Raw genomic sequence first — 13,942 nt, forward strand, 5'->3', positions numbered from 1 at the left:
TTTTTTTTTTTTTTTAGATTCCACATATATGTGGTTAGCATACGGTATTTATTTTTCTCTTTCTGACTTATTTCACTCTGTATGACAGACCCTAGGTGCGTCCACCTCACTACAAATAACTCAGTTTCGTTCCATTTTATGGCTGAGTAACATTCCATTGTACATATGTGCCACTTCTTTATCCATTCATCTGTTCTTTTTCTTATTCTTTACCCTTGTGGTTTATCACAGGATACTGAATACAGTTCCCTGTGGTATACAGTAGGACCTTGTTGTTTATGCATTCTATATATACCAATTTGCATGTCCTATCCATTTAGAAACTCAAAGTTCCGTAGGTCTGGGCTCCGAGAAAGGCCTTGATTAGTCCGTATAACGTCTCTGTGCGAATTAATAAAAGGCGCCCTCTGCTGGTAGTCTGGGAAACTGAGCCTAAACGGGATCGCATCCCCCCTCCAGCGCCCCCCCACCCCCACCCCGCGCTAGGCTGGATATCCTTGTTCAGCAGCAACCTGGGCGGCACACGTGGGGGCCTTGCTCCCAAGGGCAGAACCAGAGAGCTGCCATTCAATTGCTTCTCCAAGATCTGGTCCAGGGCTTTGCCCCCAGGGATGGAGACCCCAGCAGGCCCTGAGGAGTGTGGGCATCTCTCCCCAGATTCCCGAGAGCCTGGTCTACCCGCCACAACCAGGAACGCAGTATGTCATCATCCAGGCAACCTGGGCACCCACCTCGGCCTCCGCATTAATGGAGAAGCTGGTGCTGGTGGCTCCCCACGCTGGCTACATCTTCATCCAGACAGACAAGACCATCTACACTCCTGAGCAATTGGGTACAGCCCCCAGGCACTTGGCCTGGGGCAGGCGCTGACTCTCATCCCCAGTTTCCCCCATGCCCACATGTTCCACCTCCCAGGGTGTCCTTCTGTCCAAGGTCCCCCCACTGCCCAAGATCCTAATGACTACATCCACCCCCTCTCCAAACTCTATCCCGTGCTCAGAGCCTTCCCTCCTCCTCCAGTTCAATACCGGGTGTACACTGTGAACCACAGGATGGATCCTGTGCCCAGGACATTCACTCTGGACATCAAGGTGACCTCTCCTGAGGGGAGGGTGGATCCCAGACACTGGGGTTATATCACATGCTGACGGCCTGGGGCATGAACCAACCACCCCCTGTATCCCCGCAGAACCCAGAGGGGATCACTGTGATCAGCCAGGATTTCCTGGCCAAGGACAGTGTCTTCGCAAACTCCTTCCACCTCCCAGAGCTCATCAGGTGCCCTGTTGGGAACCCTAGGGGTGGAGGGAGGGAGGTTCTCCTTCTCAGGCTCCATCTCTCCTAACTCTCTGTGCCTCAGTCTTGGGACCTGGAGCATTGAAGCCAGATACCAAAGTGCACCCAAGCAGAAGTTCAAGGCAACCTTTGAAGTGAAGGAGTTTGGTGAGAAGGGTGTACCAGGGTGGGCAAGGTGGATCTCGCAAGGACCGGGGCTGGAAATGCAAAGGAGGTCTCACGGTGCACCTACTGTGTGCCAGGGCCTGACGACTATGTGTTCCAGCCCTTGGGGGCTGCCAGAATTACTGAGGAAGGAGTGAGTGGGGCAGGGAGGGGACATGGGGGGTGACAGTGAAACGCTGAGGGTGACTCTCTCTTTACTGCACCCAGCGCTCCCATCTTTTGAGGTTCAGCTGACACCAAACAAGACTTTCTTCTACCTCAACGATGAGGCTCTGGGTGTGGATATCCAGGCCCGGTGAGTTCCTTTACCCCCAGCCTGGCCAGAGGACCAGAAATGCCAAGAAACTGAATGGGTAGAGAGAAATGAACCGCTTCTGTAGCTCTTAGGGTATAGGAGAGGCACTCTGCCACCCATGACACAATCTTGTCCCGTGAGGTTATGCAGACCATCCCTTCAGGTCTCTGGGGTTGTACAGGCCACCTTATCTACCTAATGGAGTTATACGACCTCTCATGGTTTGGACCATCTCTAAAGGTCCACGAGGTTGCATAGGCACCTTTGCCATCTTGTGAGGTTGTCCAGACCATCTCTGAAGTTCTATGAAATTGCAAATGTCACATATGTTGCCTTATGGAATTTACAGACCATCCCCACAACTTTACAAGGCTGTGCGGGCCATATTGTCCACCTAGGGTTGTAAGGGCCATATCTGCCACTTCTTGCCATTATACAGACCATTTCTGCAGCTCTACCATGCTATACAGGTCACCTAGACTGCCTGACGAGGCTTCATAGGCCACCCTTGCCATCCCAGGGGCTGTTCAGATTTCTTTCTTTCTTTTCTTTTTTTTTTTTTTGTCTGCGTTGGGTCTTCATTGCTGCGTGCGGGCTTTCTCTAGTTGCATCGAGCAAGGGTTACTCTTCGTTGTGGTGTGTGGGCTTCTCATCGCGGTGGCTTCTCTTGTTGCAGAGCACAGGCTCTAGGCATGCAGACTTCTGTAGCTGTGGCACGCGGGCTTAGTTGCTCCACGGCATGTGGAATCAAACCTGTGTCCCCTGCGTTGGCTGGGGGATTCTTAACCACTGCGCCACCAGTGAAGTCCTTGTTCAGATTTCTCTGTGGCTCCATATGGCTGTACAGCCTACCTCTACCGTCTTGTGAGGTTGCACAGGCTTCAGCTGCAACCCAACAAGGCCCTAAGGGACATATTTGTCACCTCCCAGGCTTGTGTTGGTCAGTAATGGAAACATCTAAGTTACCAAGGGCCACTTCTGCCCCTCCCAAAGTGTTACAGCCATTTCTGCAGCCCCATGAGATTACACAGGCTGTCTCTGCAGATACATGAGGTTGTGTGGGTGCTTCAGAGCCAGTGAGATGGCTGTCCATCCCCCAGATATATATTCAACAAGCCAGTGGATGGACACGCTCTGGCCATCTTTGGGGTGAAGCAGGATTCCCATCGGATCCCCATCCAAAGCTCCCTGCAGAAGGTGGAGGTGACTGAGACCCGCCTCTCCCCTGTCTCTCCTTCCCCACCTCCTCCCCCTTCTTTCCCCCTTCCCCACCTCCCCTTCCTCTGCTATCGCCCATTTCCCAAGAAACCATCTCCCCTCCTCTCTCTTGCACTGAGAGCAGATCTTTGAAGGCCTCGGCCACGTCTCCCTCCAGAAGGGCACACTGATGGCCACATTCCAAGGCCCGGAAGAGGACTTCATTGGGGCCTCAATCTTTGTCAACGTCACTGTCTTCTCCACAGGTGCCACCCTCACCCAGGGCCCTGGCTGAAGTCAGGACACTGTGTCCTTTCCCAACCCAGACACTCCACCCATGTGACCTTGGGCCACCTCCTGCCTCAGTTTCCTCATCAGAGAAATGGGGAAATGCTGGAAGGGCTGGGAGGAACTGAAATCGTGTTACTGTCTTTTCCTACCTTCACCAAGATGGGCCTCCCATACCAGCCTGCTCTTTCCCCAGGAAACTGAACCTCTGCCGCAGAACTTAACGATCCTCCTGTCTCTCCAGGGGGTGAGATGGTCCAGGCCGAGACCTCCGGGGTGAAGATTGTCCAGAGCCCATACAACATCAAGTTCACCAGGACACCCCAGTATTTCAAGCCAGGGATGCCATTCCACTTTAGGGTCAGAGTCTGGGTTCACTCCACGCAGGGACTCTGGGCCCCTCCCTGAAACAGACCTTCCCAGGAGACAAAAACCCACACAGGTTTCACCTGCCTCCCAGAACTCATTTGTCTGAGAGCTGAGTCCATCATGCCTCCAGACCAATGCCAAGGTTCCCTCAAGTCTTAACCAGGTCCCCCCAAAGCACAGTGATGGCTCCAGAATTTCTCTTTGGGGGTGTCAGGGATCACAGTCAGGCTGGAAAGTGATGCTTAGAAGTTTATCTTAAGGCTACATTTGCCCAGAAAGCATGCTCTTTTTACATACATTCATTTGGGGTGACTGAAAAGTCTGATAAGCGTTAGAAAAGCTGGAGACACTTTGAAATGTCTGATAAGCATTAGAAAAGCTGGAGACATCCTTTGGTGCCAATCCTACTCCAGGTTTTCCCCAAGCCCTCCACATCTTCTCCTACCCTTTTCACCCTCAGTTCCCCCCACCTTTACCCCCTGGTACACCAACACCCAGGGCTGCCACATACGGTTGTACTCTGCAAAACTCTAGGGGCTCCACTCATAGGCTCTAAATGAGAGGTGCCCCTGGTGTTGCTCAGTGCACAACCTGTAGGGCTGTACAAGGCAGTCCTATCCAGATTGCATTCCCAGTTCCCACCTCTTACACCAGGCCACCCCCAGGCCTGTCCATGATCTCATGCCAGATTCCACCGCAGGTCTTCGTCTCAAATCCTGATGGGTCCCCAGCCTCCAAAGTCCTTGTCCGCTGCCAAAACCACAAAGTACGTACCTCGTCCAGTGGGGTGGCCACTCTGACCATCAACACCAATGGAGATCTGAAGGAGCTCCCTATCCTGGTACCAACCTTATGGGGCAGGGATAGTGGGGCTGGGACTGTGTGAGCTGGAAGGGTTATTAGAGATTTACTTGCCCATCATGCTCCCCAGGTGGAAACTGATGCACCTCTCCAGCCAGAGGAGCAGGTTTCAGCCAGGATGACGGCTTGGCCTTACTCAACCCAGGATGGGTCAGGGAACTTCCTGCACATTGAGGTGAAGACATCGGGCACAGAGGTTGGCAGCAACATCCAGCTGAGCCTCAACACAAAGCATCAAAATCCTGCAACCAAGGACTGGATCACTCACTTCACCATCCTGGTGAGGGGTTAGGCCAGGACTTGAGCTGGTGGGAGCCATCTGGGATGGACTCAGACCTATAGGGGCTGAAGCAAAGGGACTAGGGGGCTCCCTTGTGGGCTGGGATAGCCTAGGGCAAGGGCTGGTTCTCATCCCTTCTCATCCATAGTCTCCCTTGTCTCCAAGGTCCTGAGTAAGGGCCAGATTGTGTATGCCAAACATCAGTTAAAAAGTCATGGGAGTGCCTACACGTCAGCCATTATTGATGTGACTTCAAAGATGCTTCCTTCCTTCCGCATCCTGGCCTTTTATTTACTGCCAAGGGGAACAGGGCAGGACCCTGAACTGGTGGCTGATTCCATTTGGATTTCTGTGAATGACAAATGCAAAGAGAAGGTGAGTCCAACTCCTTGAATTTGTACACCGCCATCATAATGCTTGGGAGATGGTCTGTACAAATTCAAGGGCTCTCAGTCTAGAGGCAGAGGAGAGGAAGGAGGAACGATGTGGCCTTAAAACCTCTACTTAAGAGGTGGAGAAGATGCAAGTAAATGTGTAGAGTTGAGATTGGCCTGGCGGAGTTCCCAGATGCTCCATCAGAGCTGAGGGAGCATGAACTTGAAAATGGACTTGGGGAAGCCCCTTGGTGACCTATGAGCCTCTTGTGCTGACATCTCTTTTTCCTTGCTTAGCTGAAGGTTGGCATGAAGAATGAAGGATACCTCCAGCCTGTACAGCCCAGCAGCCAGGTGGGATTGAAGGTGACAGGCGATGCAGAGGCCACAGTGGGGCTGGTGGCCGTGGACAAGGCTGTCTATATCTTGAACAGCAAACACAAGCTCACACAGAAGAAGGTAAGAACATGTGGGCTTTGGACCCAAAGATTGCCTGGAGATTCTAGCTGGAGCCTCAGTTTCTTCACCTATTAAATGAACAACATCGGTGGTTGCAAGGATTCAAGGAGCCTGTGCACAGCATAGAGACTGGCAGGTAGTAAGGGCTCAGTAAATGGGTGATTATGTGAATTTTTTTTTTTTTTGCGGTACGCGGGCCTCTCACTGTTGTGGCCTCTCCCGTCGCGGAGCACAGGCTCCGGCCGCACAGGCTCAGCGGCCATGGCTCACGGGCCAAGCCGCTCCGCGGCATGTGGGATCTTCCCAGACCGGGGCACGAACCCGTGTCCCCTGCATCGGCAGGCGGACTCTCAACCATCTGCGCCACCAGGGAAGCCCCAGGCTCCTCTCTTGACCCTCAGGTCTGGGATACCGTGGAGGAACATGACATTGGCTGCACAGCAGGCAGTGGGAAAGACAGACTTGCTGTGTTCAAGGATGCTGGATTGGACATGAAGATGAGCACAGGCATGGACACTTTGGCAAGCTCAGGTACATGAAGGGGGCAGGAAGACGGCAGGGGTGGGGAAGTGCTATCTAGTGGTTAGGAACATGGACTTTGGTGTGAAACAGATGAGCTAAAATCTAGGACTCTGCCACTTACCATAGGCCGGTCATATTTCCTCTCTGATTCTCAGTTTATCTCTCCATAAAATGTATGTAATAATAGAAGTAACTTACTGTGTGCTAATTAAGATGTAGTTTTGGCCATGTGTTTCAGAGATACAAATTAACAGTAGCTTAAGCAGGTAGAAGTTTATTTCTTGCTCAGTAACAGTCCAGAGGTCATTCTGGGACTCAGGCTCCTTCTAGCTTGTTGCTCTGCCATATTGCAAGATGAAGTCTCACCAGGACCTCCTGCCAGGCACCAGGATGAAGGGAAGTGGAAAGACTAGTACACTTCTCTCTCATCTCATTGGCCAGAACTCAGTCACATGGCCCTATCTAGGCACAAAGGAGACTGGGAAATGTAGTCTTCATTCTGAGTGATACATAAAAGATGGAAGTTTAGTTGCCCCAAACGATAGGGGAGAATGGATATTTTGGGGACAACTAGAAGGGTCTTCTTTCAGCTATAAATAGTGTTATTAATAACAATTTCTGGGACTTCCCTGCTGGTCCAGTGGCTAAGACTCCACACTCCCAATGCAGGGGGCCTGGGCTCAATCCCTGGTAAGGGAACTAGATCCTACATGCCACAACTAAACGTTCGCATGCTGCAACTAAAGATCCCTCATGCCACAAATAAAAGATCCCACATGCCACAACTAAAAGACCCCACATGCTTCAATGAAGATCCTGAGTGCTGCAACTAAGACCTGGCGCAGCCAAATAAATAAATATTTTTTTAAAAATAACAATTTCTATTTACTGGGCCCTGTGCTAAGTACTTTTATATGCATTATCTCATAGATAGAACTATGATTATTCCATTTTACATAGCTGGAGAAATTAAAACCCAGAGAGGTTAAGTGACTTGCTGAAGATTGCACAACTTTTTTTTTTTAATAAATTTATTTCATTTGTTTATTTTTGGCTGCCTTGGGTCTTCGTTGCTGCACGCGGGCTTTCTCTAGTTGTGGCGAGCGGGGGCTACTCTTTGGTGAGGTGCGCGGGCTTCTCACTGTGGCGGCTTGTTGCAGAGCATGGGCTCTAGGTGCACGGGCTTCAGTAGTTGTGGCACGTGGGCTCAGTAGTTGTGGCTCGCGGGCTCTAGAGCACAGGCTCAGTAGTTGTGCCGCACGGGCTTAGTTACTCTGCGGCATGTGGGATCTTCCCGGACCAGGGCTTGAACCCGTGTCCCCTGCAATGGCAGGCGGGTTCTTGACCATTGCACCACCAGGGAAGCCCTGCACAACTTTTAAGTGGCAAATCTTGACTACGAAGAGGCTGTGGGATAAAACGTGGTGATGCATATAAAGCACTGGGTATGCAGTAAGCACCCAATAAATCTCAAGGATGTGGATAATGATCTTGACACTTGTTCTCTCATTCTTCCCTCTGATCCCCAGACTGGCACTGCCCCCAGAGCCCATCTCCCAGCCGTCACCGCCGCTCCCTGAAGAGCCTGGAGACTAAGAGGAATGCAGGTCAGAGCTAAAGCTGGATGTGCCCTCCTGGCTCCCTAACCTGTCTGTATTCATCAGGGCTTAGAACAGAAAACTGAAACCACTCTAGGTACTCCAGTCGGGGGACGGGGAGGGGAGGTGATTTCATGATGGGAGTTTGATGCTTTCAAAACCATTAGCTGAACTTTAGGAGTGGAAGTTGGAAGGCTGCTTGCTGAGACTCAAGATCACTCCATTGTAGTTCTTACAATGCATGAAATCTAGGTTTCAATGCATGAAATCTGAGGAAACTCTGCCAATATCTCTCATGAAGCTGGCAGGTAGATAGTGAAACACAGAATTTTGCCTGTTACAAAAACTCATAGACTGGAGCCCACCCATCAGCTACCACCGTTGCAGGGAAAATGGTCTCCACCTCTCTTCCACTTTTCAAATTCTATACAAGAGCGTCTGGGTGGCAGAATCTCATCCCATCCAGAACCCTAGCAGCAAGGGAGTCTGGGAAATGTACTTTTTAGGTGTCTAGCTTCTGTGATACCGGAAGGAGAGTAGATGAAAGGGGAGATGGATAATATGTAGACCAAGACCCCGGTGTGGATGGGACCAAGAAGCCTAGAGTTCAAGGAAGATGAGAGGCAGTACTGGGTATTGTTAGAAGCATGGATTCTATGAATATTAGATTTGCCAGTCTTTTTAAGCAGCACTAATGACTTTGTGGATCTAAATAAAGGGAAAATAAGTGAAATCTAATAAAAATTGAGATAAAACCCTAACTCTAATTTCAATACCGAAAATCATGCTAACCTTCTGAGAACAGTACATAATATAAACTGTTATTTTATTTATGGTAACAATCACTTAACTATAGATGTTCTAATCATGTTATATGGTAGACAATAAGATTATTAAATTGCTATAATATTTTTTATCTTTAAGCGCATTCCTTCGGTTCGCTAATTTAGAAGCATTCAACTTGACATCATGCTCTACAGCGAGTTTTGTGTTTTCATTTTTTTAAAACACACAACAAAAACCAGGAGTCAAAATTCCAACTTCAATAAATAAACATGGCATTGCCAATCCCTGTCCCAAACGAAGGAGAAGGAGAAGAAGTAGCAGAAGCAGCAGCATCAATTCCAGTCCCAGCTCTGCCACTTGTGAGCTGTGTGACCCTGGGCCAGTGAATTGACCTCTCTGTACCTCAGCTTCCTCATCAGAACTCATCATATGAGTTCAATGTGAAGCTTCAGGGGAAAGATACAGGCAAAGTTCTAGGGACAGCATTGCCAGAGATATGGCTAAACAGAGGTCAGGTGTACATGGCGTTGAGGTGGATGGGTCCCTGCTTCCTCAGGTCCTACCCAGCCCCTCCTCTGTCCCACTAACTCTGGCCTGCAGTGAACAAGTTCGAGACAGAGCTGGAGCGAAAGTGCTGTGAGGCTGGGCTCCGGGAGAGCCCAGTGGGGCTATCGTGTGAGGAGAGGACCCATCATGTCCGCTATGGACCAGTCTGCATCGCCGCTTTCCTGAGCTGCTGCCATGTGTCTGAGACCCTGAGTCGGGAGGCCCGAGAGGAGCAGCTGCTTCTGGGGACAAGTGAGGGGACCATGGCAGGAGGCACAGGGTCGGGGGGCTCCACTGAGGGACATGGAGTGTCATGGACAGGTCAAGGGGTGACATGTGCCATGGAGGGATGAGGTGGGAGGACCCCACTGAAAAGTCTGGTGGGTCATGGGAGACATGCAGAAGAAACCCTGCCCCACATCTCCTCCCTACAGTGGATGAAGACGAGGACTTTGATGACATCTTCCAGGAGGACCAGCCTGTCCGGAGCTTGTTCCCTGAAAGTTGGTTCTGGAAGAAGATTACTCTGCCCAAAAGTGAATCGGGGTAGGACCATGGCCCCCATGCCAGCCTCTGGTCCCTGGCCCGTCCATGCATCGGGGGCCATCCGTCATGGCCAATGCCCCCAGGAGTGACATTGAGCTCTCAGCATTGTCCCATGACAGGAAACTTCCTGGATGGGGATAAAGATCCCAGTGGGTCCCCCCAAATGATGTCCCTCTCGTGATAATTCCTCTAATTGGGTGACCCACTGACCCCTTCATAGTGATGGTAAAGTCCAAGACGGTAACCCTCAATCAGAGGCTCTGTCCAGGCATCACAGACTCACTTATGTTCCCTTCCCCCTACCCCGGTACTTTCGGCAGCACCTCGCACTACAGCACCCTTGTGACCGTGCCGGACTCCATCACCACATGGCAGTTTGTGGCCGTCAGTGTCAAGGCTGGACAAGGTGACCCCACGAGCCCAGCGCTGAAGGAACAGGAGGACAGTGGCCCTGGCCAGCCCCAGGGCACTTGGCCCCCGCTTAACATCAAGCGCTCTCCTGGTTCTAGGTCTTTGCGTCTCTGACCCCTTTGAGCTGACAGTTATGAATTCATTCTTTGTGGATCTTAAGTTGCCCTTCTCCGTGATCAGGAATGAGCAGGTCCAGATCCAAGCTGTGCTGTACAACTTCAGGGACCACTCAGTCAAGGTGAAGCCCCCAGCCTTCCCCTCTCCCCCCAAAAAATGTCTGTCAGTGTGTTTTATAAGGGGGATGGAGTGTGTCCATTATTCGAAGGAGCCAGTGAAGTGGCAGCCTTTTTGAAAAAGTTTCTAAGACATTTTCCCAGTTAAGCCTCACAATAACCCCAGGAGATGGATGCTAGGACTGTTCTTGGTTTGGAGATAAGGAAAGTTGCATGGCTTTCCTGAGATCACATAGCACCTAAGTGACAGAAGGGGTTTGAACCCAGGCAGGGTCTTTACTCTCAATCATTATGCTACACTGTCACCTACTCAGGATTCTCAGGGTGGGGGCAGGGAGGAGACTGTGACTCTTGGGTCCTGGGCCTCCTCATGCATCAGGACCCTCTAACTGCCCACCCTGCCCCAGGTCCGAGTGGAGTTCCCCCACAAGGAGCCACTGTGCAGTGCGGCAAAGCCAGGAGCCTCTTCCCGCCAGGTGGTTGTCGTGCCCCCCACCTCCTCCAAGATGGTGCCCTTCGTGCTTCTCCCACTTGAAACAGGCAAAGTGGATGTGGAGGTCAAGGTCATGGGCTTTGGGGTCCAGGACCACGTGAGGAAGACACTCCTGGTCCAGGTAATAGGCACCCCCAGCCCTTACTGCCAGTGCAGTGAGTGGGGCTTCTCCTGAGCTCCAGGCTGTGTGATCACGGGAGGGGCAGGTGGGCCCAAGATCAATGAACAGGCCTCCAGGACAGGAGTGAGGTGCGAGACAATGATTTAAAAGCTCAATCACAGAGTCCCCGCTTCGGGCCTTTGGAGTCAGGCTCAGGTTCAAACCTTGTCTCTTCTGTGTGACCTTGGGCAAGTTACTTAACTTCTCTGAGCCTCTGTTTCCTCATTTGCAGGATGGGAATAATCCTCATACCCACGAATAATCAGAGAGCTGTGAAAATTACATAAGACCAGTGCATGACCCATCAGTAATACTTTATTTACTTAACAAACACATTTTTTTAGCACTTGGGATATAGCACTTTAAGAATATTAACTCATGGCACCCTCAGAACAACTCTATGAGGTCGGAACTAGTGTCCTCTCCCTTTTATGGATGAGAAAACTGAGACACAGAGGGGGTGAAGTAATTTGCCCAAGGTCATGCATCTAGGAAGCAAAAGAGCTGGGATTTGAACCCAGATATCTGGGTCCCAGAGTCTGTGCTCTTTATAGCTAAGCAATACTTCCTCTTACTGTCATTATGACTGTCATTATGACTATTGTTTTTAACTTTCTTCTTCATTGCATCCTACAGGCAGGGGGTCAGATAGAGCAAATATCCCATAGCATCCTCCTGAACCCCCAAGGTTTGTGGGGTCTTCGGGGAGCACGTGGGATCCTGGGACCATGCGCCAGTGGAGGGAGGGGCTGAAATGAGGGGATCTGGTCAGGGGGGCAGTCTGAGATTCTCCCAGAGTCTGCAGTCGAACCCTGACCTCCCCAGTCCCAGAACCCGCTTGTCACACAAGGTTGTGCCTGCTCAGGTCACACCCAGATGGAGCTGGTGCCAAAACAGGACTTTTTGAACAAGATGCCCAACACAGAGGCAGAAGTGTTTGTCAGCATTCAAGGTGCCTAGACAGAGCCGGCTCCTGCGGGGGCTGAGGAGGGGCTGGTTCCTCCAGAGCCTGCCTGGGCACAGGGGCAGGAGGGGCTGGGGGGACCTATGGTGCCCATCAGGGAGCCATGGTAACTTAGACCATGCTCACCTGACAGGTGACATCCTTGGAGAGACCATCCTGGGCAGCCTGACACCCAAAGAAACAAGGCGGCTGCTGAGGGTCCCCACTGGCTGCCCCGAACAGACGCTGAGCTCCCTGGCACCCGTGATCATCCTGGCCCGCTATTTGGATAGCACGGGCCAGTGGAACAAGGTTGGGGTAGAGCTCAGGGAGCAGGTGATGAAGAACATTGTCAGCGGTGAGAGTGGACCCCCTCCTGGGACCTCGATGAGGGTGTCTGGGACTCCTGGGGAGGGTGGCTGAGGTACCCCTGGGGTACCCCACTGGACCTTCCCAGACGATAGCACCCAAACTCTGACTTCTCCCAGATGACAACCTGACACCAAGTCCCCCAGGTGACCCCCAATTGTGACCCCCACATTTTTCCTTCACCCTGACCCCCCTCCCAGGCTACAAGTCTCATAACAGACACCCTGGTTAACCCCAAAGCAACAACCTCCCAGGTTATGTTATATTCAGACGTTGTCCCAGGTTATAGCCAATCAGTTCCACGCCCTGGGCTACACCCCCAGGGAACATCCAGGCAGAAAACTCCAGAATAATCCCAGGTGGTGGCCTTCCGGTTACACCTGAATGCTAATACCTTCCCAGGTTACATCCAAACCCCCCAGGTAACAACCATAGATACACACCCCGCTTACACCCTGACAGAGACCCTCCAGTTAGTTTGGACGCTGACCCCGTCTCCCTGGTTACACACAGACACCAGCTCTCCATCCAAGTAACACCCAGACACTATCATCCCCAGTGTTAAACCCAAACAGTAAACCTCCAGGTAGCCTTCAGGTAATACCCAAGCAGCAATGCTCAGAATCCACCCAAGAGGTGCCCTCTCCAGAATGCACCCAGGAGTAACATCCTGTGACTACACAGACACACTGACACCTCTAGTTTACAGCCAAGAGACAACCCCCAAGAAAACACCCAGGTAGTGGCCCCTCAGGATACGCCCTTTCCTGGGTTTCACCGTCCATGATCCCTCCTAGCAGTAATTCCCAGTCACACCCCTCCCCAGTCACAACCCCTCCTCAGCAGTAATTCCCAGTCATACCCCAATGGCAGTTTCCCAGTTTACTCCCAGATACAGCTGTACCCTGGCTCCCACTGTCACATGGGGCCATGACTTTCATTTACACCCGGGCCCTGCAGCTCCCTCCTTAAGGCACCTGGACCAGTCCCCTCCTCCAGGTTACATCTAGATATGATGCACCCCTAAGTTCCACCCACACCCTGTCCCCCAGATTATGCCTGGTAACTAACCCCCCCCCTTCACAGCCACACCCAAGCACCAACTCTCCCGGTAAATTCCCATCCACCTGTTTTCCCAGGGTACAGCCGGATGCTGACCCACCGGAGCGCAGATAGCACCTTCCACACCAGCAAGGGAAACCCAGGAAGTACCTGGTAAGGATGAGGATCCTGGTAGGAGGAAGCCTGAGGGACCAGCCTGGGGCTTGATGACCCCAGAAGTATCCCCACTGAGGGGTCTTGGGGCAGGCAGCCTGTAGGCCAGCAGCATTCCAAGTTGCTGTGGTCTCTGGGGTAGACTTCTCCATAGTGTAGATGCCCCCGTCCTAGAACCCCCTTGGTGACTATTGCCAGCCATCACCCACCCCGTCTCCCTTCCAACAGGCTCACGAGTTACGTATTCCGGGTCTTCGCCCTGGCCTACCCTACCATGACAATGGGGGCGTTCAACCCTGAGTCTCTCTGCACCATTGCCAACTGGATCATCACCCAGAGGCAGGCGAAGGACGGGAGCTTCTTGGAGGAAAGCCCCGTGGTCATGGGGTCCATGAAGGTGCCCACCCGCCCCACCATCTGAGCCATTCAAACAAAACCCAAGGGCTCTGCACACTGGGAGGGGAATTTCAGCCCCCTGACGTGTTCCCAGGTAGAATGAGAACAGGAAACAGCTGAGGTCTGGCACCAAGCATCAC

The 13,942-nt window shown here is 51.9% G+C and overlaps 1 protein-coding gene across 9 annotated transcripts in view; it reads left to right on the top strand.

The window, feature by feature from the left end:
- LOC114893098 (complement C3-like) overlaps positions 1-13,942 on the top strand; it is a 28,795-nt gene that overhangs the window by 1,595 nt on the left and 13,258 nt on the right. For 8 of the 9 annotated variants that reach the window (XR_003792827.1, XR_003792828.1, XM_029218620.1 and 5 more), the window contains exons 3-26: positions 658-832; positions 1,021-1,091; positions 1,190-1,278; positions 1,361-1,443; positions 1,669-1,756; positions 2,857-2,959; positions 3,099-3,219; positions 3,486-3,601; positions 4,311-4,451; positions 4,542-4,751; positions 4,917-5,126; positions 5,423-5,584; positions 5,986-6,115; positions 7,636-7,713; positions 9,091-9,288; positions 9,471-9,582; positions 9,903-9,988; positions 10,092-10,231; positions 10,634-10,840; positions 11,516-11,567; positions 11,745-11,831; positions 11,977-12,180; positions 13,331-13,406; positions 13,635-13,803. Coding sequence is in view for 7 of the 9 variants with exons in the window: in XM_029218620.1 (XP_029074453.1) it covers positions 658-832; positions 1,021-1,091; positions 1,190-1,278; positions 1,361-1,443; positions 1,669-1,756; positions 2,857-2,959; positions 3,099-3,219; positions 3,486-3,601; positions 4,311-4,451; positions 4,542-4,751; positions 4,917-5,126; positions 5,423-5,584; positions 5,986-6,115; positions 7,636-7,713; positions 9,091-9,288; positions 9,471-9,582; positions 9,903-9,988; positions 10,092-10,231; positions 10,634-10,840; positions 11,516-11,567; positions 11,745-11,831; positions 11,977-12,180; positions 13,331-13,406; positions 13,635-13,803 (3,108 nt within the window). In the remaining 2 variants the exon portion in view is untranslated. Of the gene's footprint in view, positions 1-657; positions 833-1,020; positions 1,092-1,189; positions 1,279-1,360; positions 1,444-1,668; positions 1,757-2,402; positions 2,960-3,098; positions 3,220-3,485; positions 3,602-4,310; positions 4,452-4,541; positions 4,752-4,916; positions 5,127-5,422; positions 5,585-5,985; positions 6,116-7,635; positions 7,714-9,090; positions 9,289-9,470; positions 9,583-9,902; positions 9,989-10,091; positions 10,232-10,633; positions 10,841-11,515; positions 11,568-11,744; positions 11,832-11,976; positions 12,181-13,330; positions 13,407-13,634; positions 13,804-13,942 lie in introns of those variants that run through there. The other variant, XM_029218624.1, reaches the window with a different exon arrangement.

Source organism: Monodon monoceros, unplaced genomic scaffold (genome assembly GCF_005190385.1).
Source record: "Monodon monoceros isolate NGI ecotype Baffin Bay Population unplaced genomic scaffold, NGI_Narwhal_1 Super_Scaffold_12, whole genome shotgun sequence".
In the NCBI taxonomy this organism is placed as follows: Eukaryota; Metazoa; Chordata; class Mammalia; order Artiodactyla; family Monodontidae; genus Monodon; species Monodon monoceros.